The sequence below is a fragment of the Ambystoma mexicanum genome, chromosome 1p (genome assembly GCF_040938575.1).
Source record: "Ambystoma mexicanum isolate Mex_15411 chromosome 1p, UKY_AmexF1_1, whole genome shotgun sequence".
Lineage (NCBI taxonomy): Eukaryota > Metazoa > Chordata > Amphibia > Caudata > Ambystomatidae > Ambystoma > Ambystoma mexicanum.
Genome location: NC_090921.1, coordinates 1008184033 through 1008210099, shown reverse-complemented (window position 1 = coordinate 1008210099; position 26067 = coordinate 1008184033). Strand labels below are relative to the sequence as shown.

Genomic DNA, 26067 nt, shown 5'->3' with positions numbered 1-26067 from the left:
CACAGAAGCTAGCATCAGTGCTTTAGCCGGATTAAAGATTCTTAAGGGGAAGGGAGGAGTACCTGAGGCATTAACTAACCCTTTCACTATTAAACCTTCTAGCCTGTGGTAGTGTCCGTCCTGCTCCAGTTGTTGTGTTCTGATTAAGAAAAAAAAAAAGAAAGAAAACCTTTGCGGTTGATAATTAGGCCTACCATCACCTGGCATTCCAGATGGTTTTTGCATCTTGGGGAAGCGGCTCCTTAGGGCAGTGAGGATAGCTCAGGGGCAACGTGTTTATCCTGGAAGCAACACAGAGTAAAAGGTTTGCATACCGATCCACGCTTAGAGACCAGTTTCCGGTATTAAGCGTGTAAAAAAAGATTCATGCAGTGTATATACCGAAAATCTTCAAAAAGTGAAACAAGGTGGAACACAGTTGAATTAAAAAGTGTGCTTAATGTGGGAATTCTCTATCTGTAGTTGGCACAACGACGAAAACAAACATGGAGGCACACTAAAGAAAAACAAGGGAAGGGGTCCAACCACATCAGCTTGCAGTTTTACTTGGATCTCCAGTCGCGTATCCCACTTCAAATTCCCTTCTAGTTGAAACTGTTAAGTACAGCCTCAGGGGAAGCTATCTTCATCCTACAGGATTCCTGCTATATATGCGACAATTAAACATGCCCTCTAATAACACAACCATTAGAAGTGCCCTCCTAATGCAGATCCTTTAGAAGCTATTAAAATATGTAAAGCTAGAAGCCTCAATTCTTCAAAACATAACGGGTAGGCGGATTACATACCAGTGACTTTACCACCACATCGACAAGGGTGGCAAAGAAGCCTTTTGAAGCATTCAACTTTTCATGGGAATATCGCACTGCCCGCCTCAGGATCCTCCTCAAGACGTAGCTGCACAGAACAGAAAAGAATTAACCAAATTTAAATGTACTTAATATATGCCTCACATCAAAGGGGGGCTGCCAGTATACATTCAGGGATCTTGTAGTTTTAAGCCCAATAGTTTGAATGGGTGGCATCACATCTTATACTTTTAAACTATATGTAATGTTTACGGAGATTTAAAGTGTGGTCGTATACGACTGTATGAAGCCATGTTTTTTGAAAAAGGCAATACTGAGCAAATTAGAAGCTATCATTTCATTGTTTTCCAAAACAAACACTGCTAATACAATACCCAACTAATTCTCTGTAAAATTACACCAGAATCCCATCCATCATAACATATTTCACAAAACATACTGTATTTGAACAGGATTTTAAACTAATCTTGAAGACCAGATTAGCGCAGGGATTAAGATTGGATAAACTAAATGCAACTTCTGCGTAACCAGCATTAACCAGTGACCGGGAGCTACCACTGGGGGACAAGGAGCTAGTACATAGCGTTGCACAAATCCAACTTTCACATAAGATGCAAACATATCATTTTGCCCGTTATTTATGACCCCTTGTGGTTTAAATATTGTATAGATGTGTCATAATGGTTATTTACATATTGTCCCAGGCACAGAGTTAAATTCATATAGGTGTGTTTGTTCAACGTCACTTGGCCCGGGGAGCGAAACGTAGCTAATGGTAGCAGTTGGCTTTCAGCAGGAGCTAAATAGCTCCCAGTTCCCCTAAATTTCGAAACCTGTAGCACCATTTTAATATTCTGAATCCACTCTTAAATGGCATTGGAAAAGTATTTTTATATTGAAGACTTGTTACTGTTAATGGAGGTCATTACGAGAACCCTGGTAATATGGCTGTATTTTCGCCCCAACGGTATTACTGTACCGCTGAGATGACCAGCAGAATTACCGCCGTATTACGACTCATCGGACGCATGCTCACCCCCATGCAGAAACGGTAATACCGGCTTGCAGTATTTCCAGTGGCAGCGGCCAGTAATACCGCCAAATCAAGTCAGTAATGTTTCCGTCACCATACAGGCTGGTATTACTGTTCCTGGAATTGGGATCGCAGGTACGGGAAGCTCAGTGGCAGCTATCTTTACTAACTCAATCCACGCCAAATCACCCATTTCCTGCTGGCATCCAGTTCCCATAGTTGTGGCAACATTATGGCACAGAACAGAAAGGCGGTCTACCAGACCTCTGGCTCCGGAAGCCAAAATTCACAGAAGATGAGCTAACTGCATTGGCAGATGCAGTGGTGGAGCATGCTGAAGTGTTATTCAGCAGCAGACAGAAACACCTCTGCACAGAGAGACTGTCATATGGGCTGACATAACGGCAAGGATGACGGCAGTGTGCACCATACCTCGTAGCGCCAAGGACTGCCAAAAACCCTTGGACGACTTGAAGGCGAGGGTCTGCAGCCTCATAGCCAGTCACAGGAGGGAGCGTGTCGGCACAGAAGGAGACACAGTGGAACCCCTCCAAATCACGCCCTGGGAGGAGATGGCCAGCTCGGTTTCTGCACATGGAAGGCATAGGGAGCACGGAAGATGCAGCAGGGACCCACAGAAATTGCAGTAAGTACATCTGACACCATTTACATGTGAATGCAGTGTCCAAAAGCATGTGTCACCCAGCAGAGATGCACAAAATGGGCACGAGCATGGTTAAACACATGGCAGTCACAGCAAATGGCCACTGAGCGTGTATACACACACACACACACACACACACACACACACACACACACACACACACGTACCAGGGGAGGCAGGTAAACATAGCAATGCACATACACTGTGGTTGAAACCTGCATGCCAACACATGGACACATAAGCACCCATGGGCGCCAAGATAGTCCATGGCAGAAAATGAAGCCCCACTGCACCAACAAGGCACATTGGAAGGCCAACTGGCAATGTGCACATGCATGCACCATGTACACCCTCAGCAGTCTACCACCACCACCTAGTAGTAGCACTCATGCACATGAAATATGCATCTCTGGGAGACGCACAATGTTCCATGAGTGTCATACAAACCCGCAGACATATCCGCTAGATGACTAACAGCATGTCATTCTTTTCCCCACAGGGAACACATTCTACACACAGTGTCAAGGCTGAACGCCCCCCCCCCTCCCCAATGCAGGCAGATCTGCCCCCACCCATGCATAGACCCGACCCCTTGCCAGTGGGAGCAAACAGCAGAGCAGGGCTGCCGGGACATCAATGCCACCACCTCCACACTGGCAAGTCCTGAGGATGACACAATCCCCATGGCAGCGCTCGGTGGCCACTACACCGGCCAGGCACGTGACACGGCTGTCACTAAAGCTGCCACCACTATGCCACAGACAGTAGCTGTCATGGGACAATGCTGCTCTCTGCTGTGCCCGGAAAATGCTGGGGTTCCAGCACGTCGTCCTCGCTATCAAGAACAGTGCAGCCACTGGCCCACCGTGGCAGGGCCCATGTGGACACCACAGAGGAGGAGGGGGTGATGAGCAGGAACACGAAATGGGAGGTGCATCTCGATGCTTCAGCCCTGGCCCTACAAACAGCCCATCACCTCTGCCCGTGCCCAATGTGTTGTCCATATGTGCACGCAACTGAAGAGCAGCAGGGTTCCATCAAGGCTCTGGCAGGCCAGCAGCTTCAGGAAATGCAGGCCATGCGCGAGTGCATGCAGGGTAGCAGTCACAGGATGTCCCGGTAACTCCTGCATGCCACCGCCGCCATGACCGCAATGGGACAGAGTGTGCAGGAGCACACAGAGTATACCGCCGCCTCCACCAATGTATGCAGCTTAGCCTGCAGTTCATGCAAGCCCAGGTGTCAGACAGAGCCCTCCATCTCTGTGATCCCCCCATAGAGGGCTTGCTATCTGGTACCCCAAGGTGCCACTCACAGCGTCTCCTCAATGGCAAAGAGCCGGTGAAGAGCTCCATGCCCAAGAGGCACCAAAAGTGACAGTTGGACAGATGGCGAGGGGGACAGTTGGGGAGAGGGGTGCTGTTATGGTGAAGGTCGTTACACGTTTCATGTTCTTACATAAAAATATTTTCACAAACAATGCTAGGACATTCCTTATTGGGTGCAAGTTTTTAATGTGAGAACTGACAATTGACAAAGGTGCAAGGGAAGTGCTATGAGATGGTGCTCAGAAACAATTAGTCTATCAATTCCTGGCGAGCCAAGCACCGCCACACCCACAGGCCTCTACCTGCTCATTGAGTGCATGCACAGCACTCAGGCACTGTATCGTCCTCCTCAGGGGGCGGCATATCCACATCTGGGGGCAGGGGAAGATTCCACTGTATGCAGATTTAGTGCAACATTGCGGATGCAAGGAGAATCTGTCCCCACCGAATTGGGCCTATACATAAGGGCCTCTCCCGAGAGGTGTAAACAGCACAAGTGAGCCTTCAACAGGCCAGAGGTGAGCTTGACACACCCTATTCCGTACGTGTGCCCGGATGTATGCGACCTTCTGTGGCGTCTGGGGATTCCTCAGTGGAGTCATTAGCGACAGAAGGTGAGTGTATCCAGAGTCACCTGCAAGGGCAAAGGAACCAATCAGGATGATCTGTGGATGCGTTGCCTCCAACAGCATCTCGATACAGTCTCTGCATGCATGGCATATGTTTCATTGCAGAACACAATTTCACATTCCAGTCATTGGATGTGGAGCCAACTACTCAGAGGGTGGGGGTGGGGAGTAGTAGTCTGTCATGCTATGTCTTGCACACTCCTCATAGCCAAACTGTGTTGCTTTCATGGTCTGTGATTGACAAAGTAGCATGCCATTGTGTGTGGTTAGGGTCTGTGCATTGCTCCTATGCAGTATTCCTGATGGGAGTCTGGGTTACATTTGCAGGTTGTCTGTGTGGATTCCATGATGTATTCATATACATGGTGACCTGAGTGCATGTCAACTGTCAGTGTTTTTTCGCTTATTTGCACTCATTCCATGCATGCCAGTGATCTCCACACCTTTACAAGACGGACACACCATGAGCTTGATTGGTGCGTGTGGGCCAGGCACCTAGTCATTCACTGCCCCCCTCAGGACGCACCAAGGGAGTCTGGGGGTGGCTATGCTATTCAGAATTGCAGAGTCGCTGGGGCAACTACTCTCCTTGTGTAATATTGCACTGTGTGGTTTTACTTTGATTGGACGGTTATCTTGTCATTGGTGATTTTGCCAACTGTGGCCTTTGCCCTTTTTCCATGAATCTTGCCCACCCCCTCCAGAAATACTGTGAAAACCCCTAGGTGGGACAGCCCATATATGTTGTGGGATGTGTGATGTTGCATTGTGGTACCTGTAGTCCAGTGTGGGAAGCTGGCCTGTTGGCCATTTACTGCTGCACCATAAGTCATGTCCTACTAGTGTGGGTTGCTGTCTATCATGTGTGGGCGAATCCTGCATGTACAGGATCTCCATGTGCGTTACCCCCATGCCCCTCACCTTGCATGTCACCTGTACTGCAAGATTAGTGTGACAGTACTTGTATGCACCCAATATCCAGGCCCATTGGCCTTTGTGCCCCTCCATGTATGCCGCCAGCGTGCTGCTCCGCAGGACCATGGCGGCATGGGTCGATCCTGGGAAGCGGGCACAGCAGCAAGTGACTGAGGTCTGGATCACAGGTGACCTGGACATTGAGCGAGTGGAACTGCTTGCGATTCTGGTAGACCTCTGATGCCTCGGGTGCCACTTGTTAGGGAGATTGATCATTTTTATGCTTCATCCCCTCTCCTAGCGAGACCCACCAGCACTTTTTGCTGGATTTCTGCAACTTTTCCTGAAACCCTGAATGAGTGTAACCTTTTTCCACTCATTCATTCTTAAGGGCTCTGCCTTTTGGAACTCTATTCTTTGTACTTTACCTGTACAATGGAGTATATTTTCCTCCATAATACTTAAAGGCATCTGTATTTTACTATTGCAGCACACAGCTCCTTATGGGCGGTGTTGCTGGGGACCCATAGCGTCCTCCTTTGAGATTCTTTTCTTTATTTTAGAGTAACTAAAGTTCTTAAGGAGAGGTACTTGGTATTTCCAAAAACATTATAGTCCGAGAGATTGGCTCAAAACACCTTATGTGGGGTGCCAAAGGGATACCTAGTATCCCACTTCTCTCTGCTCCTATGACTTTTTAGTCACAGACAATCTCCTAGTTATGGCTGGTGGCAGTGGATGCGTTCTACCAACTATTGGGTAATTTCTGTACCGCAGGCTATGTCCATAGCCTCAGTAGTGTACAATAGGGGCAACCAAGTACCAACTTGGGGCCTCCCTTCTTTTTTTGCCATTACTAGCATGGTTGTTCTTGGTTAATCCTTCTTGTACCATTCTGGTAAGGGGAGGCCTGTGTGCATTTTGCCTTTGTCGGGAACCATTGGGTGTCCCTGCTTAGGCTCCAGAGTGTTTGACCAGGCAGGATATAGGGGAGGAGTCCCGTCCCCCCCACCCGGCCTTTGTCTGCCAGAATGCCGGATTAAAACCAGCTCAAACGGTGCATCTGGGTGTCTTGTTTGGACAGCTAAACGCCCCAGTCTGTAAATTGCTGAGTGTGTGTGTGCTGGAACTGTAAAAAAGGCGAGGCTCCTGGAGTGAAAAGCAAGTTGACCACTGGAAGGTGAATTAACAAAAGACGAGCAGAGACACCTGCATACTCTTTGCAACACCGTGAAGAGACCACTGCTGTCCGGACCCCATTTTCTGTGTGAACGATTCCTTCCCTTTAACTGGTGGGTACAACCAGTCCCAAGATGAACTTTGTTTTGATCCATCTCCCGAGGTCCTGGGAGTTTCCTGAGCTGCGGAACCCCAATACCAAGAGAACTGCAGCCCATTTCAAGAGCATTGTCGTGGAAAGGCTGGATCCGTCCAAATCTTTACTGAGCCCTCAAGGACACTCCAGAGATCTGATCCAAATTGCACAGACCCCCTCAGCAGAGTGTGGGACTGTAAGAGTGAAGAAGATTGACCGGGCAAAGTGCGTCCTTTGTTGGTGCTGCAAAAAAGGCACCAAAAATGCAGAGTGACCAAAGAAGTTGAGGAAAGCCGTGCCAGAGATCTTCCATCGAGACTGCTGGCGAGAGAACCCACCCATAGTCCTGCCTTTCATCATCAGACCAAGGAATCTAGAGGTCGGGTCCAGAGCTACAACATCTTGGAGCCTCCACCACAAACGTTTTCTTCAAATCCAAGGTAGTGTGGGCAAATATGTATTGCTTACCTGATTCCAGAAAGTCACTCCAGTGGATTTGAGTGCCCCTAGAGGTGTCCTGGGCAACCCCCTCTTACCTCTGACCCAGGCCGCTGCTTGTGTCCCTTTAGCAAGTCCTTTAATGGGGTCTCCAACCCTGGTTATGTTTTCTTGCATCTTTCTTGTTAGAGAGTAGAAAGTATCACAGGAACTTGACTTCTGCTGCTTTTTCAAGACTTTAAGCCTCTCGGAACTGCCTTTTAGCTAGGGTTGCATTTTGGATTTTAAAAGACTTGCTGTGCAGAGAAACCACCTCTAGAATCTGAAGCTCCAATAGGATAACACTAACCAATTATTTTCCTTCCCAATAATCACTATATTATTTCTGTATGCAGACTAAATTACTTTGTGGGTGCGCGTTATTACTGATAGAACTGTCAAACTCCTGTAAAAATTATATGTGTTCAACAACCACCAACTAAGAAATTACCTCTTGAAAGTATTGTAAAACATACCTATGTGTGTTGGTTTATTGTGCTAAGTATTTAACAGTGACTCTTGTTTACATATAATAAATCAATATTTATTATACATTTATGTGTAAGTGTTTTTTGATGTGCATTGCTAGCTAGATGCAGTGTACTTACCTACAGCTCACATCTTCCTCTTAAGATCAGCCTGACTGCTCTACAAAGGTCCTTGAGTAGTACAGACTGATACTAAGAGTTGGGGATCTACAGACCACTGGGATAGCTTAATAAAGTCTAATCTTTAAGCGGGACTTTAGGAAAACTACACTAACACCAACTCTACATGGGTACACAGTCCAGGGCTGCTAGCATATTGGGCATGTGTGCCAAGGTTTAAACCGTGCCTTTGTAGCTTTCACCCATGCTGGGGTCGTGGGAAGGGCAATATGCAGTGACTCATGGCACAGGAATGCTTCCAGAACGTGACAGCACATTCGACAATGTAGGCTGGGAGATACCATGCAGTGTGGCCACAGTGCGCTGCAATGTGCCAATCGCAAGGAAGTGCAGGACAGACACCAGCTTCACCAGCGGTGGTATGGCTGTTCTGATGTGGATCCAGTTTCCAATTGCCTCCTGGATCAGGGTCAGCAGCTCAGCGATTGTCTCCCTGTTCAGTCTGTACAGGGTGAGTATCTGGCTTTTTTGTTAGGGTCCATGTTGAAGCCCTCATCGTGGGGTATGGACGCCTGTCTTTCATGATGTCTCCTCCTCACCCACCTTCTCCTCCTCCTCCTCCTCATCTACACGTTCCCAGTGTTGGTCCTCCAGCCACTGCAGCTCAATGTTCAGCTGGAGCAGCTGCAGGACTATGCGCACACCCACACCAGTGGCAGCATGGTGGTGTTGTGATGTGTGGTTGGGGAAGGTGTGGCCCATTTGTACCCTTCATGAGTGCATTGGGTGCACCTGTGGCTCACCGGTATGGATTTACCTCCCGTTTTTAGGTGGAGGCATCTCCGACTTGCTTTTGCCGGTATTATAGTAATTTCCCATCTCAAATGCACTGGTAATACCGGCACTGGTGATACAGTCGGCGGATATCCCATTTTAGGACTTGAGCACCAAGTATCACCTGTGCAGGTATTAACGACTCGTGATTCGCCAGTACGGTAAAAGTGGTGGTAACCGGAATTACCACCACTTTTACCATTTACTGGCATATTCATAACGAGCCCCAACATCTTTAAACTAGAATTTAAGGATTTTATCACATTAGGTATTATACATTGTGACCAAAGAGCAAATTGAAAACTAGGGTATGAAGAGAACAAACAATTAACTGTTATGGTACAGATTTCACATCATTTATACCCTGGTTTACTCTTGAAATAATTACACAAGTCTTGTTTGACTGAAAGCTCATTAGGATCACAGATATCACCATCGGAATTCCGCTTACTGAGCATGTAGTGGATGAGCTACTTCAATTACTCGAAATTGCTCGGGGGCGAATATATCCCTTAGATGGAATCCCGTAGAAAGTCATGTCTACTGTGAATTGGAGGAGGTTGACAAGTTAATCTCACATCCTGGTCTTCCCTTCCCTCGGAAGGAGGCGATTGTATTGAATATTGTTAACACAGCTCTATCCCATCTGATTGCCAAGCAGAAACCATGGCAGCAAGTATCGACGCATACGTCTGACCACAACGTTAAGTTATTGAAACGAGCAAGGAATAGGGCCTTGAGAATATTAAAAACTGACCAACTAAGCAATTCTCAGTAATGATCTCATAAGATCGATCTGTAAGCACGACATGAGACGTATCTGGTCAATAATTAGGCAGCCGGACTCTCGTACTAAAGATTTCTCTGCAAATATAATTCCTACAGAGGTTTGGGAATCGCATATTGCAAACAGGTATCAACTTCCAGCACGTTTCATAGATTGTATCTATCAGTGACCCATAGGCCTTGACATGCATGCACTTAATTGGTCAACACAGGATATAGAGTGGGCTATTGGTAGGTTGAACCACTCCAAAGCAGCAGAACCTGATGACATTCCGCCCTGTGCATATAAGGCCGATCCATCGCTATGGGCAGGAATCCTTAAAATAAAATTTTACTTAATTCTGCAGACACTTAATATACCTTAGACTTGGGTTACATCTATAATTGTACCAATTTACAAAAAAGGTGATCCTGTACATCCTGACAATTATCGTCCTCTCTCTCTTATGACGCAGCTGCAAAAGTCTTTGCCATCTGATCTTGGACGATATGGAAAAATCACATCTCACTTCATAACGTCTATTCCAAATTTCAAACATGATTTCAAAGAGGGATGAGTACTGCGCTGAATGCTACCTCCATAGCACATATACTAGCCGGTACTAAACTTAAAGGAGCATGCCCTGTCTATATGGCATGTATTGATATGTCTAATTCATTTGATACCGGGGTAAGATGCTGATGGCATCCCGGCGTTGTTGATTTTTTGGATTGCTCTGCTTCATACAAACACTGCATATGGGGTTAGACTAACAATAGAAGGCGCGATGATGAAACCAGTGAGAACGCATCTTGGATTAAAGCAGGGCTGCAATCTAGCAGCAGCCTTATTTAATCTTTATGCGATTTATATGACCAGTGGAAAGACTCAAGGGCGTTCGCAGTGCAATTTGGTACTTTGAGGTTGTACTGGTTAGCATTTGCTGACATCATCCTTTTTGATCTCACACCGTCGGTGTTACAAACGAAGTTACACTTATTTGAGAATTTTCTATACGCACATAACCTTAGGCCTAATGCGACCAAGACCACGATGATGGTCTTCAATTCAGGCAAAAAATTAAAGCAGGAAAGTTGGAATCTTAATGGCGTCTCGATTGCACCATCTGTCGAGACTATATCTTGGCTACTTTGTGACCAATGATTCATCTACTGAATCTGAAAACAAGATCTCTACTGTGCAAAACGAAGGTTATGTTCTCTAAGTATTGCAAAATCTCATTGGTACCGTTGTTGGAATTTTTAAACCTTAAGGCAAAACCAGTGATCTTGTATGCACTAGATATGTGCTTGTATAACTTTAACAAACAGCTTGATATATTGCAGGGGAGTCTAGTGAAATCAGCACTGCATCTCTCTCTAGCCATTCATAACTGTATAATTAGGCACGAGTTTGGCCTAGTGTCATTGTCGTGGAGAGGGGAATGGCGTGCTTTATCGAATTATGCTAAAATGCTTGATCCTCCCAGGAATTCTCATCATGCAATATTACTGGGCAATGGTACAGGTTCTATTATGCAGTACGATAGGAGGATGCAGGGTATTCTAGACGAATTGGAGGTTACGCCCACTGATTTATGTCTTAGACCTGCATATGTTAAAAAATGTTATTTGAAAGAGATGGGATTCGCACATTGGATGGAGTCAAGAGTTACTCTACGTACACTGAATACGCAAAGTAAACGCAAAAAAAGGTTTTGTTGTATACTTATGTAGCTATGTTTCCTTTTAACTTCACTCGCACATACTATACGTTTTAAATTGAATCAATTTTATACCAAAGAAAGGATCAGGCACTGGGATGTAGAAAGGCGCAACGAACAAGAGGTTAACTGTCATTTCGCGGGGTGCGAAACATTAAAGCACTTTGTGCTGGAATGCACACAATTTAGGTTGCCAGAACAATCCTATTAATGCGATTTGTCAAAATTGATTGAGGATTCTCTTGAATTCCTATGTAATAGGATGATGCTGGGTAAACAAACCTTTGATATTTGCATTGGTAAGATTATTAAAGCAATTGATAAAGTATGACTACTGAGTTACAAAAATATAAAAATCCTGTTGCGTGCCGTCACGGCCTTCCTAGGGTTTGTCAAGTACATATAGGTTCTGTTGTAATGTGCATTCTTGTTTACTCCTCAGCCAATAACTTGGTTGATATCCTGTGAATTGACTACATTGTAAACCAGACTGTTTATATTTGCATTTATATGTAATTAACTTAATTTTATATTTCCCTAAACTGAACATATAAAGAGATTGTTGTATTGTTTTTCTTGTGTTTTAGAAGTATCAAATATTGTATATACGTAGCATTTTGTAACAGTTTTGTTAAACCATGAACAAATAAAAAAGAATTAAAAAAAAGCAGATTAGCTACACTATCCAATACCAGCCATTTGATTGGATAATCAATTTATTTGAAGCCACAATTCATTAACACTTGGTCCCTGAAGTTACGCATTGATTTCAACATTAAATTGAAGTAAACTAAGCCTGGATTATAATCAACATGAACTCATGTTCTGCAATTTAACAATCTACATCTAGAAAAGACAAATGGCTTCCAGAAACAAAATGTAATAGGAATAGATTGATGCCAAATTACTGTGAAGGACCATAACTACACACTATTCAGCACCATGATTGAAGCAAGCACTTCACAATCCATAACCCAATGCCATTTTATTGTGTAGCTCACCTTTTAGCCCGATGGATTTAAAGCCACCTTTCATTTGGGGGAAGTGATATGGTGCTTGAGACATACCCAAAAAAGGAAATCAATTTCACCTCCACCCTCCACCTTGCCTCCTCCCCCCAATAAAAGCAAAATAGACACATGCTGGCTTAATACCATAAGTACAACCCAAGAGAACAAAGAAAGTTTGTTTACACTTTATTTCCAACAGATGGTTGCAGCAAGGCCAACCATTAAACAGAGGGTACTGAAACCTGTTTAAAGTTTAAGAATCCAAAGGTTTGTGCAGTTATCAGAAACATTCTCTGTAAGCCCCCACCCCCAATGAGTTCATACATCCAGTTCCATAAACGACAATTGTTTACATTCTTCAGAAATGCACTTGAGAGACTGCCATCACATTTGAACAAAATAAAAGCTCCTCTTTGCCCAAAGTGCCGTACCTCAAATGCATGTCAGAGGTCGATGAATCTTGTGTCCTTTCATTCACAGACGCTATTGACTGCAGCCAAACAGGACTAGCCGGAAGGAAGGAGAGGTATGGGTGATAGAATTACCATTGCAACCACCTAATTTCCACAATCCGAGTGCGAGTATTTCTACAAGTAAACGGTTTCTGGAATTTTAGACTGTCTAGGGTAGTCCAGAAAAGAAAACGGCTGGCAATTCCCATGGGAGAGGCAGCTTTTGGGGTTGTAGAAAAGAGGATGCTGCTGGTGCCTCCTGCGCAGCACTGGCACGAACTGCAGCAGCGACTGCTGAACATTCAGTAGAAGTGTAAACTCCTCTCCACCGTACCCGCAGAAGCTAGGATTGAAAAATTGGGGTAAGAAGCCCCACAATTTACAATCTGTTCTCAGAACAACATAACACAGGAGATGTGCCCAACATGCCTGCATTGCCATTGCAAAGCATTTTGTTGATGTTGTATCCACAATATACAACAGCATTTACACCATTTTCATGGAGCTGTGGTCACAATCTTGCCACTATATTTCATGTTCTCTATACTGGTGTGCCCCTACTATATGCCAAACAAAATACATGCACCCATTCACTCCGATCACAAACACACTCACAGAAACATGCAAGCGGAAAGACCTGCTCAAAGGATGTACTTGCAAAGCTCAGGCATTCAAGGAATTGATTTCTTTGCATGCCTTAACTTGCCTTGATATTGTCCCTTTTTAGTTTCTTTCACATTTTAAATAGGTTTCACAGAGCATCTTAAGCCAGCTACCAAAAAAAGAAAGACAAAAAGCCCCTCTCACCTTACTGTTTGCTCAGATTGGACCAGCTGAGGTCTGCTGATCAAGTCTCTTTTCCTCTTAATATGTGCTGCCACTAGAAGCACAGAAGGGCTATTGTGTGCCAATGGCCACCCATTTGAACTTAATCGGGACAGAAAATTAGTATGAACCTGTTAAACATGAATAATGCCAGTAGGGAAAAGTGGGCAACAATCAGTCACAAAAGAGAGACACGAGCCAGGCTTCTAATACCACCAGATAAGCAACCCTCAACGGGAATCCAAGATTCTTGGCTATATTTAGGCAGACTGGCTGCTTACAGTAATCACAGCTGTGTTACCTATGTACCAATGCTGCTTTATCTCTGGTAGAGCAACATGAATAAACCTCAGGAGACTGTACAACGTACTAGCTAATGCCGACTTAATACAAGGTGTTAAGAAAGATTTTTGTTTTTGAAACTTTCCCCTATATAGTTTATTCCTTTTGCTTTGTTTTTGATTCTGATCCGACTTCCCATTTCCTCATTTGTTATGGGGAAACCGACTAGTCCTTCAAACTGTCACTACTGGGAAACTTATTTACTTTTTGAATTATTGTATGTTTACATTGCAGACAGCACCTTACAGTGCATTGTGGGTACTTTTTAAAAATTAGATTTGTGGTTACCTTTCTAGGTGCCTAAAGGCAAACTGGTGGCCGCAGTTACATTTTCACTGTTTTTGCCTTCTTTTTATGCGCACATCCACACACAGTGTATGACTACTAAACGGGGCTAGTGCCCTAAATTGCTGTGCCACAAGATTTTGAGCATATTGTAGTTTGGCCCTCTTCCTGCTTTCCCAGGACATGAAATCCCTTAGAATGCCATGCACTTGCCCAGGAAAGCAGCTGCGTTTGTATGTGTACACGTGTGTGGGTGTGGCCCCATGAAGGGGGCTAGGACCGTCTAGTCCCAGTCCACATCCCGGGTGCAAGAAAGTGTGCTTCTGGGGCAGATGTGAAACCTGTAGTTGTCCCAGGTTGGAAAACTACAGGCCGTTTGAAAGGTGCAGATCCTTTCCATTGGTGGGCTTGGACATGCTTTTAGCTCCAGTTTCAGATAAGAGCAGGACTCCTGCAGCCATTCCTCAGATCTATGTTGAGACCAAGAATCCTTAAAAGAAGAGCAGACTATTGATCACCAGAGGACGACTTCTGCAGTGGGCCATCATCCCCTCCAGTGATTGGCCCGGTGAAGCCTTGCTGCTTTGCCTGATCTCCGAAGACAATCGTCAGTGCTTCAGCCCTTGGACTAGTGGGACCAATTAGTCCCAACCCCTCGAGGTTACATGCCCCAAGAGCCTTAGGAAGTGTCACTTGACTACACATTGGACTGACCAGCTCCCTCATGGGCTACCTCACCAGAATAGTCGCCGGACTGCATTCGAGCCCGGAACTTTGGTGGTCACCATCTTGTGCCATAAGTCGCCTACTCATGAATTTCAGCTTCCCATCATCAAGGGAACCCTGTCCTGGAGCGGCATCTTTGAGCACATCTGGAAGGATGCCGCCGTCACCTGCAATCTGTCACTGTCACTGAAACTCACCTTCCTCCATCCCATGATGTGTCCTGAAGGGGTCTGCATCACAAAAGGCTGCATTTCTTCATTGACTGGGCTTGCATCCTGTAGTTGCACCAGACCGTAAGAGCATTCAAACCTGCCACACCAGGGCACCTCTCAACCGAACTAAGGACAGAAGACCATGCTCCTAGCGACCCCGACAATCCATTGTGATTGCTGGACAAATCAAGTCAGGGGCATAGGCAGGCATACCTGGGCCTGTCCTCCATACAATAGCATTGGATGCAAAGCCCTTTGTCTAACATCTCCCTTTTGGTCATCGAACCTGGGTCAAGTATCATCCTTTAAGCGTCGAACCTGGGTCAAGTACAAGGCATAGATTGGTTCTTTGAAATTGATTAGCAGAGTTCGCTAATTCAAATGTTCTTGATTAGCAAACAGACCAATTTGATTAGCAATGTTGTACTAATATTTTGAATGTCATAAGAAGTTACTTGTACCCAAGTCATAAAATGAGAAAGACATGATTTTTGTGCACCCCTGAAATAAGACATTGGTGAGAGGAGTCAGGCTTTACAGATTCTTTCAAATTCTGCTAGACCTGCAGGTTGAGTAACTTAGTTTACCTACTCCACCTAAGAGAAATGCAATTGACCCATGGTAATGGATGAAAAAATGCAAAGGCGCTTTCTGTAAAATGGTGCATATCACCACATACCCACTTTGGTTGGCACACTGCTGCAACCCAAAGGCCAACCACGCAGAGTGAAACTTTTATTTGACATTTACTGAAAACAAAGTAAAGGTTAAAAGTTCAAACATCGCCTGCAAATGGTACTCGCCCTACATAAATTCTGCCTGACAATGAAAGTCGGCGAGTAAACTTTGCAAGCCCTGGATGAGCGTCTGCAAAATATAAAAGGTTAGCTGCATGAATGGGGACACAGATAGGATTAAAAAAGGCTCTGAAAACAGTTTGACCAGCTCTCTCTGCAGGTGCAAATATAGAATGTAATCATAATCACAGAGCAAAGTGAGCTCTGGGGGCTAACTACAGTGTATGGTATTGCAGTAAGAGGAAAGAAAGTAAGAGAATAAGCAGAGTGGATGGCGTAGCCGGCAGTGAACTGGGCAAACTAGGTAGAATATTGTAGTTTGTGTCCATCTTACTTTCAGGGTAGTGGATGGAACAAGTTACTTACCTGTAACTGTTGTTCTCCAGCATGGGTCTGGCATGGATTCACATGCTCATGAATATTCCCCGTCGTCAGGCTGGGAATCCTCGGTAAAGAAAAAACCAGTATCAGTTTCGTTTCTGATCTGTCTTTCGTAGTAATAACCAATCACTGGTCTCTGCGTCATACTGACCACAGCCAATGACTGCCCTCTACCTAAGCACCGCCTCTGGCAGCCATCTTCAGATTTGGAAGCACGTGAAGTGGCAGTATGACCAAGTGAAGAGCCGCAGAGGGGTAGGCGGGAGGGTTCGCATGTGAATCCATGCCAGACCCATGCTGGAGAACAACAGTTACAGGTAAGTAACTTGTTCCTTCTCCAGCATGGGGTCTGGCATGGATTCACATGCTCATGAATAAAGAATACATAGCAGTACACACATGCACAACCACGGGAGGTGGCAAAGGCTCAACATTAAGCATCACATCAACTCAACATTAAGCATCTTACCTCCTCACCAGGCTCACCTCAGGCGAACAGGTTGCGCAGCACTGCTTGGCCGACCCTGGACTCCTCCCTGGAATCCCGGTCGACGCAGTAGAATTTCGTGAAGGTGTGCGTCGACCTCCACGTAGCAGCCCTGCATATGTCCAGCAGGGGCACACCAGATAGGAACGCCGTGGTAGCTGCGATCGCTCTGGTGGAATGGGCTCTCGGACGGCCAGGCAGCGGTCGGTTTGCCAACCGGTGACAGCACATGATACAGCCGGAGAGCCATCTGGAGATGGAAGCCTTCGAGAGAGCCTTCCCCTGATTGACAGGTCCAAAGTTCACAAAGAGTTGTGACGTCTTCCGAAAACCCTTCGTGCGGTCCACGTAGAACTTCAGCGCTCTAGCTACATCCAGCGAGTGCAAAGTCCTCTCAGCTGGCGACGAAGGCGACGGGAAGAACACAGGTAACACCAAGGGTTCGTTGAGATGGAAGTCCGACGGTACCTTGGGCATGAAGGAGGGGTGCGTCCTGAGCACTACCCTCGTGTCGTGGAAAGTCAAGTACGGGGCCTTGCAGGAAAGGGCCTGGATCTCTCCCACTCGTCGTGCGGAGGTGATGGCCACAAGAAAAGCTGTTTTCCACGATAGAAACTTCAACGGGGCCGAGTGCAGAGGCTCGAACGGAGGTCCCATGAGCTTGGTCAGCACCACGTTGAGCTCCCACGCCGGGGCCGGAGCCTTCACCGGCGGGAACGATCTGAACAGTCCCTTCATGAACTCTTTCACCAGACGATGAGACCACAAGGACGTCCGCCCCGTGGTTCTGGTGTATCGGGAGATCGCAGCAAGATGAATCTTGATGGACGCGTGTGCCAGACCAGCTTTGCCAGCGTCAGCAGGTACGGCAGTACTTGGGGAGCCGTAATCCGTAGAGGGTTAATCTTCTGTGCGTGGCACCAGACAGAGAACCTCTTCCATTTGTGTCCGTAGCATTTAAGAGTCGAGGACGCCCTGGCCTTTGCAAGAACCTCTCTGCAATCGGCCGGTATGTCGTATCCTCCAAACTCTAGCGCTGCAGGAGCCAGGCCTGCAAGTTCAGCGACTTCGGGTCGTGGTGGAGGATGGCGCCTCCTTCCCTGGAGAGTAGATCCGCGTCCGCCGGCAGCTTGATCGGCGGGGACGCTGACAAGTCCAGAAGGTCCGGGAACCATATCTGCCTCGGCCACGCAGGTGCGACGAGGATCATCCTGCACCGTGACCTCTTGAGCTGGTTGACGAGCCGGATTAGCAGAGGCAAGGGAGGGAACGCGTAGAGGAACAGGCCCTCCCAGGGGAACGAGAAAGCATCGCCCATGCTCCTCGTCTGGGGAAACCTGCTGGCGAACCTCCGGCACTTGGTGTTCGTCGCCGTCGCGAACAGGTCGATCTGGGGTGTGCCCCACCGTCGGAAGAGGCGATCCACCAGATCCTGCCGTAGTTCCCACTCGTGGCACGAGCGCAGCTCCCTGCTGAGTGAGTCGGCGATGGTGTTTTTTATCCCTGCCAGATGAAACGGCACCAGAAAAATCCCTTGGGCGACGGCCCAATGCCACAGGTCCTGCGCCTCCTTGGACAGCGCTGGGGACCTGGTTCCGCCCTGTTTCCTGATGTAAAACATGGTGGTGGTGTTGTCGGTGAAGATCCTCACCACCTTGCCCTTGAGGGACGGAAGGAAGGACCTGAGGGCCCAAAACACTGCACGGAGCTCCAGGACGTTGATATGCAGGGACTTCTCCGTCGGGAGCCAGAGTCCCCTTGCGTGCAGATTTTCGGTGTGCGCTCCCCACCCTTCCAGGGAGGCATCCGTGGTCACAGTCTCCTGGTGGGCTGGGGTCTGGAAGTCCATGCCCGCCGTCAGATGCGCGCGGGTGCCCCACCACCGTATCGCTCGTCGGAAACTCTCGTCGAGCTTGATCCTTTCCTCGAAGCTGCCCGTCGTCTGGATCCAGCGCGCATCCAGGAATTCTTGCAACGGGCGCATCCGGAGCCTGCACATGGGAATGAGGTAGATGCAGGAAGACATCATCCCGAGGAGGGACTTGATGGACCTCACTTTGGCCGCGTCGGCCACCAACATCCGTTGCACCTTGCCCAAGATGGTCCTGGTCCTCTCCTCCGACGGGGAGGCCAGAAGGGACACTGTGTCGAGCCTCGCTCCCAGAAACAGTGCGACTTGCGCGGGCACCAGGTGGGATTTGGCGTAGTTCACGGAGAATCCCAGGTCCGTGAGGAGTTGGACGGTCCTTGCCGTGTGGACCACGGCGAGCTCCCTCGTCTTGGCGCGGATGAGCCAGTCGTCCAGGTAGGGGTAGACGTGAATCCCCTCGCGGCGCAGCTGCGCCGCCACCGGTGCGAGGCACTTGGTGAATACCCTGGGTGCCGACCGTAGTCCGAAGGGAAGGGCTTTGAACTGGTAATGACGCCCTTGGACCACGAATCTGAGGAATTTGCGGTGCCCCTTTAGGATGGGAATGTGGAAGTAGGCATCCTCCAAATCCAACGACGATAGGAAGTCTCCTTCCTCCAGCTGACCCAGGACGTGCTGGAGGGTGACCATCCGGAACTTCTGCGCCTTGATGAACTTGTTCAGACGTCGCAGGTCTAGGATGGGGCGCCATCCTCCCGTCTTCTTCTTCACGAGGAAGTATCTCGAGTAGACTCCGGAGCCCCGAAGCCTCTTTGGGACGAGTTCGATGGCGCCCTTTCTGAGCATCGCCTTTACCTCCAGGAGAAGTTGAGGGACGTGAAGTTCTTTCATGGCCACGGGGGGGACGCGCGGGCACCTTCTTTGAAACTCGAGCGCGTGGCCCCGGGCCAGGGCGTCCAGCACCCAACGGTCGGTGGAGATGGACTCCCACACGCTGACGAAGCCCGCCAGCCGGCCTCCCACCGGGGTGCTTCGGTGGGGGCCCGACCCCACGGCCGGTTCAATCCTGCTTGGACGCGGCCTTGCCGCCTTGACCTCCTTGGCGACGACGGCGGGGTCCGCTAGACTTGCCTCGTCCTCTGTAGGCCTCTTGCGACGACGAGCGGGCCGCTTGACGGTAGGAAGCGAAACCGCCGCCGGAACCTTTGGAGGCGCCCTTGCCTCCGCCGCTCCGAAAGGGCGTCCGTCGTTGCAGGACTCCAAGGGCCCGGGCCGTCTCAGTATCCGCCTTGATGGCCTGAAGGGAATCGTCCACTGTCTTCCCAAACAGGTTGTTCCCGTCTAAGGGCATGTCCAGGACTCTGGTCTGGACGTCCTGCCGGAAGTCCGTAGCTTTGAGCCATCCACGACGTCGAAGGCAAACGCCGTTGCCCAGCTGGCGGAACCCAGTGTCGGCGATGTCCGTCGCCACGGTGATGGCGTGGTCCGAGGCCACCTCACCTTCCTGCAGGATCTCAAGGGCCTCCGCCCTCTTGTCGTCCGGCAGAAAATCCAGCAGGGGAGCTATCTTGTACCAGAGCTCCCTTTCGTAGCGGGCCACGATAGCCAAGGCGTTGGCCGCTTTAATCGTCGTCGCTGCCGACGAGATGACTCTACGTCCCATAGTATCCAATTTCTTTCCCTCGCCGTCCGGCGGGGAAGTCGATGTGGCGGCCGCACCCCCCCCCCCGCTTTCTTCCTGGCTGCCGCGGAGACGACGGAGTCCGGGGTAGGCTGCGCCCGGAGGCATAGGGGGGCCGTGTCCGGGACCCGGTACTTTTTCTCGTACCGGTCTCTTCTAGCTGAAAGGAAGGGTTCTTGAGGAGGGAAAGGCCCTCATCCCAAATGTCGTCCAACAGAGGCACTGCGAGGACCGTCTTCCTCTTGGCCTCGCGCCGCTGATAAAGGAAGCCTTCCTTTTTCTTCTCCTCAGGGCAGAGTTGGAAAAGCTCGGAAGCCCTGGAGATCATGGAGTGGAAAGATCCGATCTCGTCGGGCGGAGAGGCCCTGGTGGGAGGCGACGACGGAAAATCCTCGTCGTATGCCTCGTCGTCCGTACCCGTCGCTGCCGTGTCAGTCCCCGTATCATCCCCTCGGGTGGACGGGGAGGAGGGCTGGAAGGGGCGCGACGGTTGAAAAGGAGGTGGTGGATGGATCCTTCTTTTCTTGGTAGGGGAAACACCAGAAGGTCCCGGTTCTGGATCCCCCGACGGGAGAGGTTCCTCCGTCGGTAACGGTAGCCTCGTCCTTATCTCGGAGCATAAGGACTGTATGGCCAACAAAATGGCCGCCGAGTTGTCTTGCGGCGCTGGCAGAGGGGAATCCGACGGGCGAGCAGGGGCCCCGTCGGTATCCTCGACGATGTCGTTGTCGTCACCTGCGTCGGGGTCCATTCCGACGGGCTGGCCTTCTTCCACGCCTAGGCCGTGGCTTAAGACCTCGATCAGCTCCTCTTCTGAGGTTGAGGCCGACTCTACGACGACGCCCTGCCCCCCCTTCTTCTTCCCCACGGAGGGTTTCACGGGGGTCCTATCGATGGGCACAAAGGAAGACTCCCTCCGAGGAGGCAGGGAGATTCTGGGCCCTGAGGTCGCCACCACTGGTGCAGCCACCACAGGCTGAGCCAGGGCCGCCGCGACCGTTTCGATAGAGGGCTTGGTCGGATGGATCAAGGCCTTCACCACCTTAGGTGCGCTCACCGCCTTATCCTTGAGGGAGGGGGCACTGCCACGCTCCTCCTCTGCCTTAGAGCTCGACCGGGGCCTCTCCAGGAGCTTCGCCGGGTGCTCGGCCTTCCTCTTACCCGACCCAGAGCGTTGGCTCGTGGTTGATGGTGCCGGGGAGGGTGCGCCCTGCCTGGCGCCCCTAGAGCCCGACCGTTCGGCGCTCCCGGTGCCAGCGGACTCGCAGTGCTTGGCCTTATGTTGGGCCCCCGTCGCCGGGGCGCCCTCAAAGGTCTTAGAAGACCGCTCGGATTTCTTCTTCTTCTCGCCAGACGGGCTCTTACCCTCCAGCCAGTTGGCGAGACGTTGATGGCGGTCCTTCATGGTCCGTTCCGACATGGTGCCGCAAAACGCACAGTCCTTCTCCACGTGCGTCTTGTCCTCATGAAGGCAGTAAAGGCAGAAAGAGTGTTCGTCCTCCTTGAAGACGTTCTGCAGCTGGCATCCAGGGCAGACCCTGAACAGCTTTCCGGGCGTCGAGCTTCCCTTCTCCTGGGCCATCTCCGAGACCGGGCCTGAGAAGCTTCTGGAGTCCTCCGAAGTGTAGCTCGACGAAATCTTCACCCTTGAGGGGCACAGATGAATCCGACACGGGTCCCCGTTGATCGGATGTAGGATCGGTGGAGCTTGAGGCTCTTTTGACCGAAAGAATCGAAGTTTTTTGTGAAAAGCGCGAAAAAATAGCACTAACGCTCGAGAGCAATAGCACGAGGATCCCAACACATGAACGTGCGGTAAAAATCTGAAGATGGCTGCCAGAGGCGGTGCTTAGGTGGAGGGCAGTCATTGGCTGTGGTCAGTATGACGCAGAGACCAGTGATTGGTTATTACTACGAAAGACAGATCAGAAACGAAACTGATACTGGTTTTTTCTTTACCGAGGATTCCCAGCCTGACGACGGGGAATATTCATGAGCATGTGAATCCATGCCAGACCCCATGCTGGAGAAATAAAGCTACAGGATGATGATAGAATGGGTTGATCACCAGTTTCACAGATATATGAACCAGCAGGTTACAGAACTAGGTTTGACATGAAAGACATTTGGCTGTGTGATTATGTACATTTTAAAAGTGTTCCCTCGTCAATAGGATGCATCTTCCCCAGCAACATGAAATATATTTCACACTATGACATTTAGCTACACCAACCTAAATTTTACTGGAAAACAAAGACAATGTAGTGTTTTACAGTAGCAATACTGTAATTATGCGTTATAAAACAACTTGCATTTTTAGGAATGGAATTGCATGACTGTCTTTTAAAAAAGTAGATCAAGTTAACACAATGGTCAGATAGGATACAGTTGGATTAATAAAAGTATTCTCGATTTTCTTCTGGTTTGCAATTATAGTGATACTATGACACCATTCGGTATAACTGTTCTCATACCAAAACTCGCCGCTCACTCCACATCATTCTAAGTAATCACTGCTGGTTTCAAACCCCCACCCAGGCGTTCTCCTCAGGCCTAACGCAGCCACATCCGATCTGGATAAATCCTGCCAGAACGAACACATACTCCTGACCTCCCAACCAACACACCTACCGCTATAAAGCAGCTATTACACGGATACTGCACGAGCTGCACACATACCCGGTGCTCACACGCACCCTTTTTTTGACTCTCTCTACTGATATGAACTTCGGTTCCCAAGGGTGTTCAACCTACCAATGCCTTCAGACCATACCAATGGTATATAAGGCGCTATATAAATGCAAAATAACAATAATAATAGTAACAAAAAAGAAAACAAAATAGTGCTAGCACTCCTGCAGATGTGTTTGACACTTAAGAGTGAAGGAGATGATTACTGCTGCACTCTCTCTCCATTAGCCCCTTTGAACTTGTAGTGATCAGAGCAAAGATGGGGAGAGAGCCGTATTGGTAAGAGGAATGCAGAGTGAGCTGTGCTTTCATAGAACAGGGTCAATTAAATAGCTAGGTTTGCTAGACAAGTTTCAATTTGATTAGCAAACCTAAAGTATTGCATATCAAGTTGCTATGCGACACTGCTTATTTTAAGCCTTGAAGTATCCTGCCCCTATATTAGCCTTAGGTCTGGAAGAGAGAGGAGAGATGACCAGCCTTCTGACTAAATGTTGCTGAACTTTGAAATAGTTTGAAACAGTTATGATAAACCTTATGTTAGAGTCTATGATTTTGGCCAGTAGGCTCTATACATCTTAGGGTTGGACCTCAAAAGTATAGGGTATTGTACTAGTGACTGGTTCCAATCATTGTACCTACAGCTGAGTGCTTACTTGTTTTACCTGGTTAGTTTTTAAGCGATGTATTGCAAGTGAACCTACTGGTGAATGTATAGATTATTTTTATATGGTATTGTGCGATATTTCTACCTGCTGCTCAGGTGCACATTTGGTGGCCCAGCCCCAGGGACGCCAGAGGAGACCCTAAGTAAGAGATCCAAAGGGAGGTTTGAAAACCAGCAACTCTGAAGAGATGCAGAACAGTATGATCAGCCCCAATGCAAGTTAACAGGAAATGCAGTTAAATACTGCCTGCGAAAAGCTTAGGCCACGGGGAGAACTGGGTGTAATTATCACAAATAACTCACCACCCCTGGGGCCCAGAGTTAGGCATGCAAGGTGATGAATCCCCTCCCTGCAAAAAAAAAAAAAAAAAAGACAACATTTGACAAGCAGAGGGAGTGTGCCCATCAGCATCAGTCCTATGAACAATACTAAGGTGGCTGAGACATGGACCTTCTAGAGTAGAAGATGACCGGGCATTTGGATTTCAATACCCTTCTAGGTGACAGCAGCTTTCAAAACTAAGGAGGAACGACCAAGGTGACTGTCTGAATACAGAGGGCCGGGAGCAGAAATGAGGGAGGACTGTAGGAGGATGGAAGGAAGGACAAATAGCAGCCAAAAAATGGGAAAATGTAATAAGCCCAGGAAACTGGGTCCAATCAGTATGTCCAGATCTGGTCCTAAAAATATAGAAGTGGCCCAGAAATGGTGGCATTACCTGCCTTCCAGGAAAAAGCCAGCATAAATAAGTCCAGGCACAGTGCCTCCTTTAACTATACCCATACACAAAGGGGCTGGCCTAAGCAAACCGGCCAATCACACTCATGGGTTAAAAGGCAAGGGTTAGGTGGCCATCCAATCAGGTTGGCCCCTAAATCCACCAATCTCCTCAGACCACCCCAAAGATTCAATTGTGCACAATGGCCGTTTTAGGCCTACCTACTGGTTTCACTGACCAAAGGAAGCCCCCTAAAACAATGGACGAGAAAAGGACTTAAATGGCTACCAATAGGCTACATTGAGCTACCAATGTGGTAATATTTTCTTTTAGCACTGGTGAAACCAAAACTAAAATTACAGATCTGCCAGCCTAGTCCCTTAAACCAATGTAGGGTGATAGTCATCATAAGGCCAAAATTGGGTGCTTAAAAAGCCCCCTCCCCCAAAGTGCCCGTTGGATACCAATGGAACTATATACTGTGCGTCCAAAGGTTTGCAGTGGCCGAGGGAACAGCTACTAAAGTCCCTGGCTTAGAAGTCCCCCAGACCACCAAAAATAGGTCCGCGATGCAAAGAAAAAGGAAGGGGGGCAAATAAAATATTAAGGGGACTAAGGACCTACAGAATTCCCCTCCCTTCCAAAAAAAAATGTAACACTGGGAAGATGGGGTTCAGAGAGAAATATCTGGACCCTGTTCTTTACAGATTGTAGGACACTACGAGCCACTGGTCTACTCTCCCACTATCAATGATAGGGCTAGGGCTAGGGCTAGGGCAGGTTTCTCTATTTAAAACCATGTCCCTACCAAGACTTTCAGATATGTTCTTCAGAATACACTGGTGGAAATACCAAGAGTCGCATTTAATCAAATGCAAGGAATGCAGAGGAAAATCTAGGGTGATAAAGTAACCTGGATGGTATTAGGGACCTTGTACGATCAGTGTGGGAAGGTGGCATTAGTCTCCCAGGAATTCACAAGTATTATTGGGCCTCTCACCTTGGAGTGGCAAATGAATGGCTACACAGAGATTAGGGTATACTACATTTTACCCTGATACTTGCCCTAATACGCATGACTTCACTAACAGGTTCTATACGAAGGACCAAGTGATCAGACCTGCTACCAGGCAGCTATCAGGGTCATACAGGTGAGATGGGGTGTCAAAGTCCATGGGTTCGCAGGGGGAGAAGGGGATACCCATGCATCACCAAAATGGGTCAACACAGACACTCCAGAAATCAGGAAGCTAGGTCCAATACAACACTGAGTCAAACATGGAATTGGGATAATGGTGGCAGGGGTAATAGAAGATGGGTAACTGCTACCTTTCCAGGAATTGAGAGAGAAGTTCTGATTTGAATAGAGATTTTTAGTTGTACCGTAGATCCTGGCAAGCCATCAAGTCTTAGATTGGAGGGGCATTAGATCTACTAAATCGCAACCCTCTGGAAGTCGATATGATGTCGGAGAAGATAGTGAGTATACCCACCTCTAAACGGCATCAAGTTCTTACAACTATCCTTTAATAGAACGATGCAAGAACTGGATTTACGGGAATTATGGAGGGGTTCACAGTGGGATAATAGGGAAATATTAATTCTACTCACTGGTGCACGGGACACACTGTTGCCTGGATTACTTATTCACGGGCGCAGACGACGCACACAGATTTTCTTAAACAGAATACCTATGGAAGGTGCTCTCCGACCATGCCCCACTGAGTGTAATTAGGGGTCTGGAGATCGACTTGGGGAAGGGAAAAAGGTGGGCAGGATCTGGCTAAGACTATCACAACCCGAACTTCACACCAAGAAGCC

At 48.2% G+C, this 26067-nt stretch overlaps 1 protein-coding gene across 1 annotated transcript in view; it reads right to left on the bottom strand.

Annotated features, from left to right (window-relative positions):
- AARS1 (alanyl-tRNA synthetase 1) overlaps nucleotides 1-26067 on the bottom strand; it is a 751871-nt gene that overhangs the window by 401771 nt on the left and 324033 nt on the right. Inside the window, exon 8 of the mRNA XM_069655037.1 lies at nucleotides 789-897. Coding sequence (XP_069511138.1) covers nucleotides 789-897 — 109 coding nt within the window. The remainder of the gene's footprint in view (nucleotides 1-788; nucleotides 898-26067) is intronic.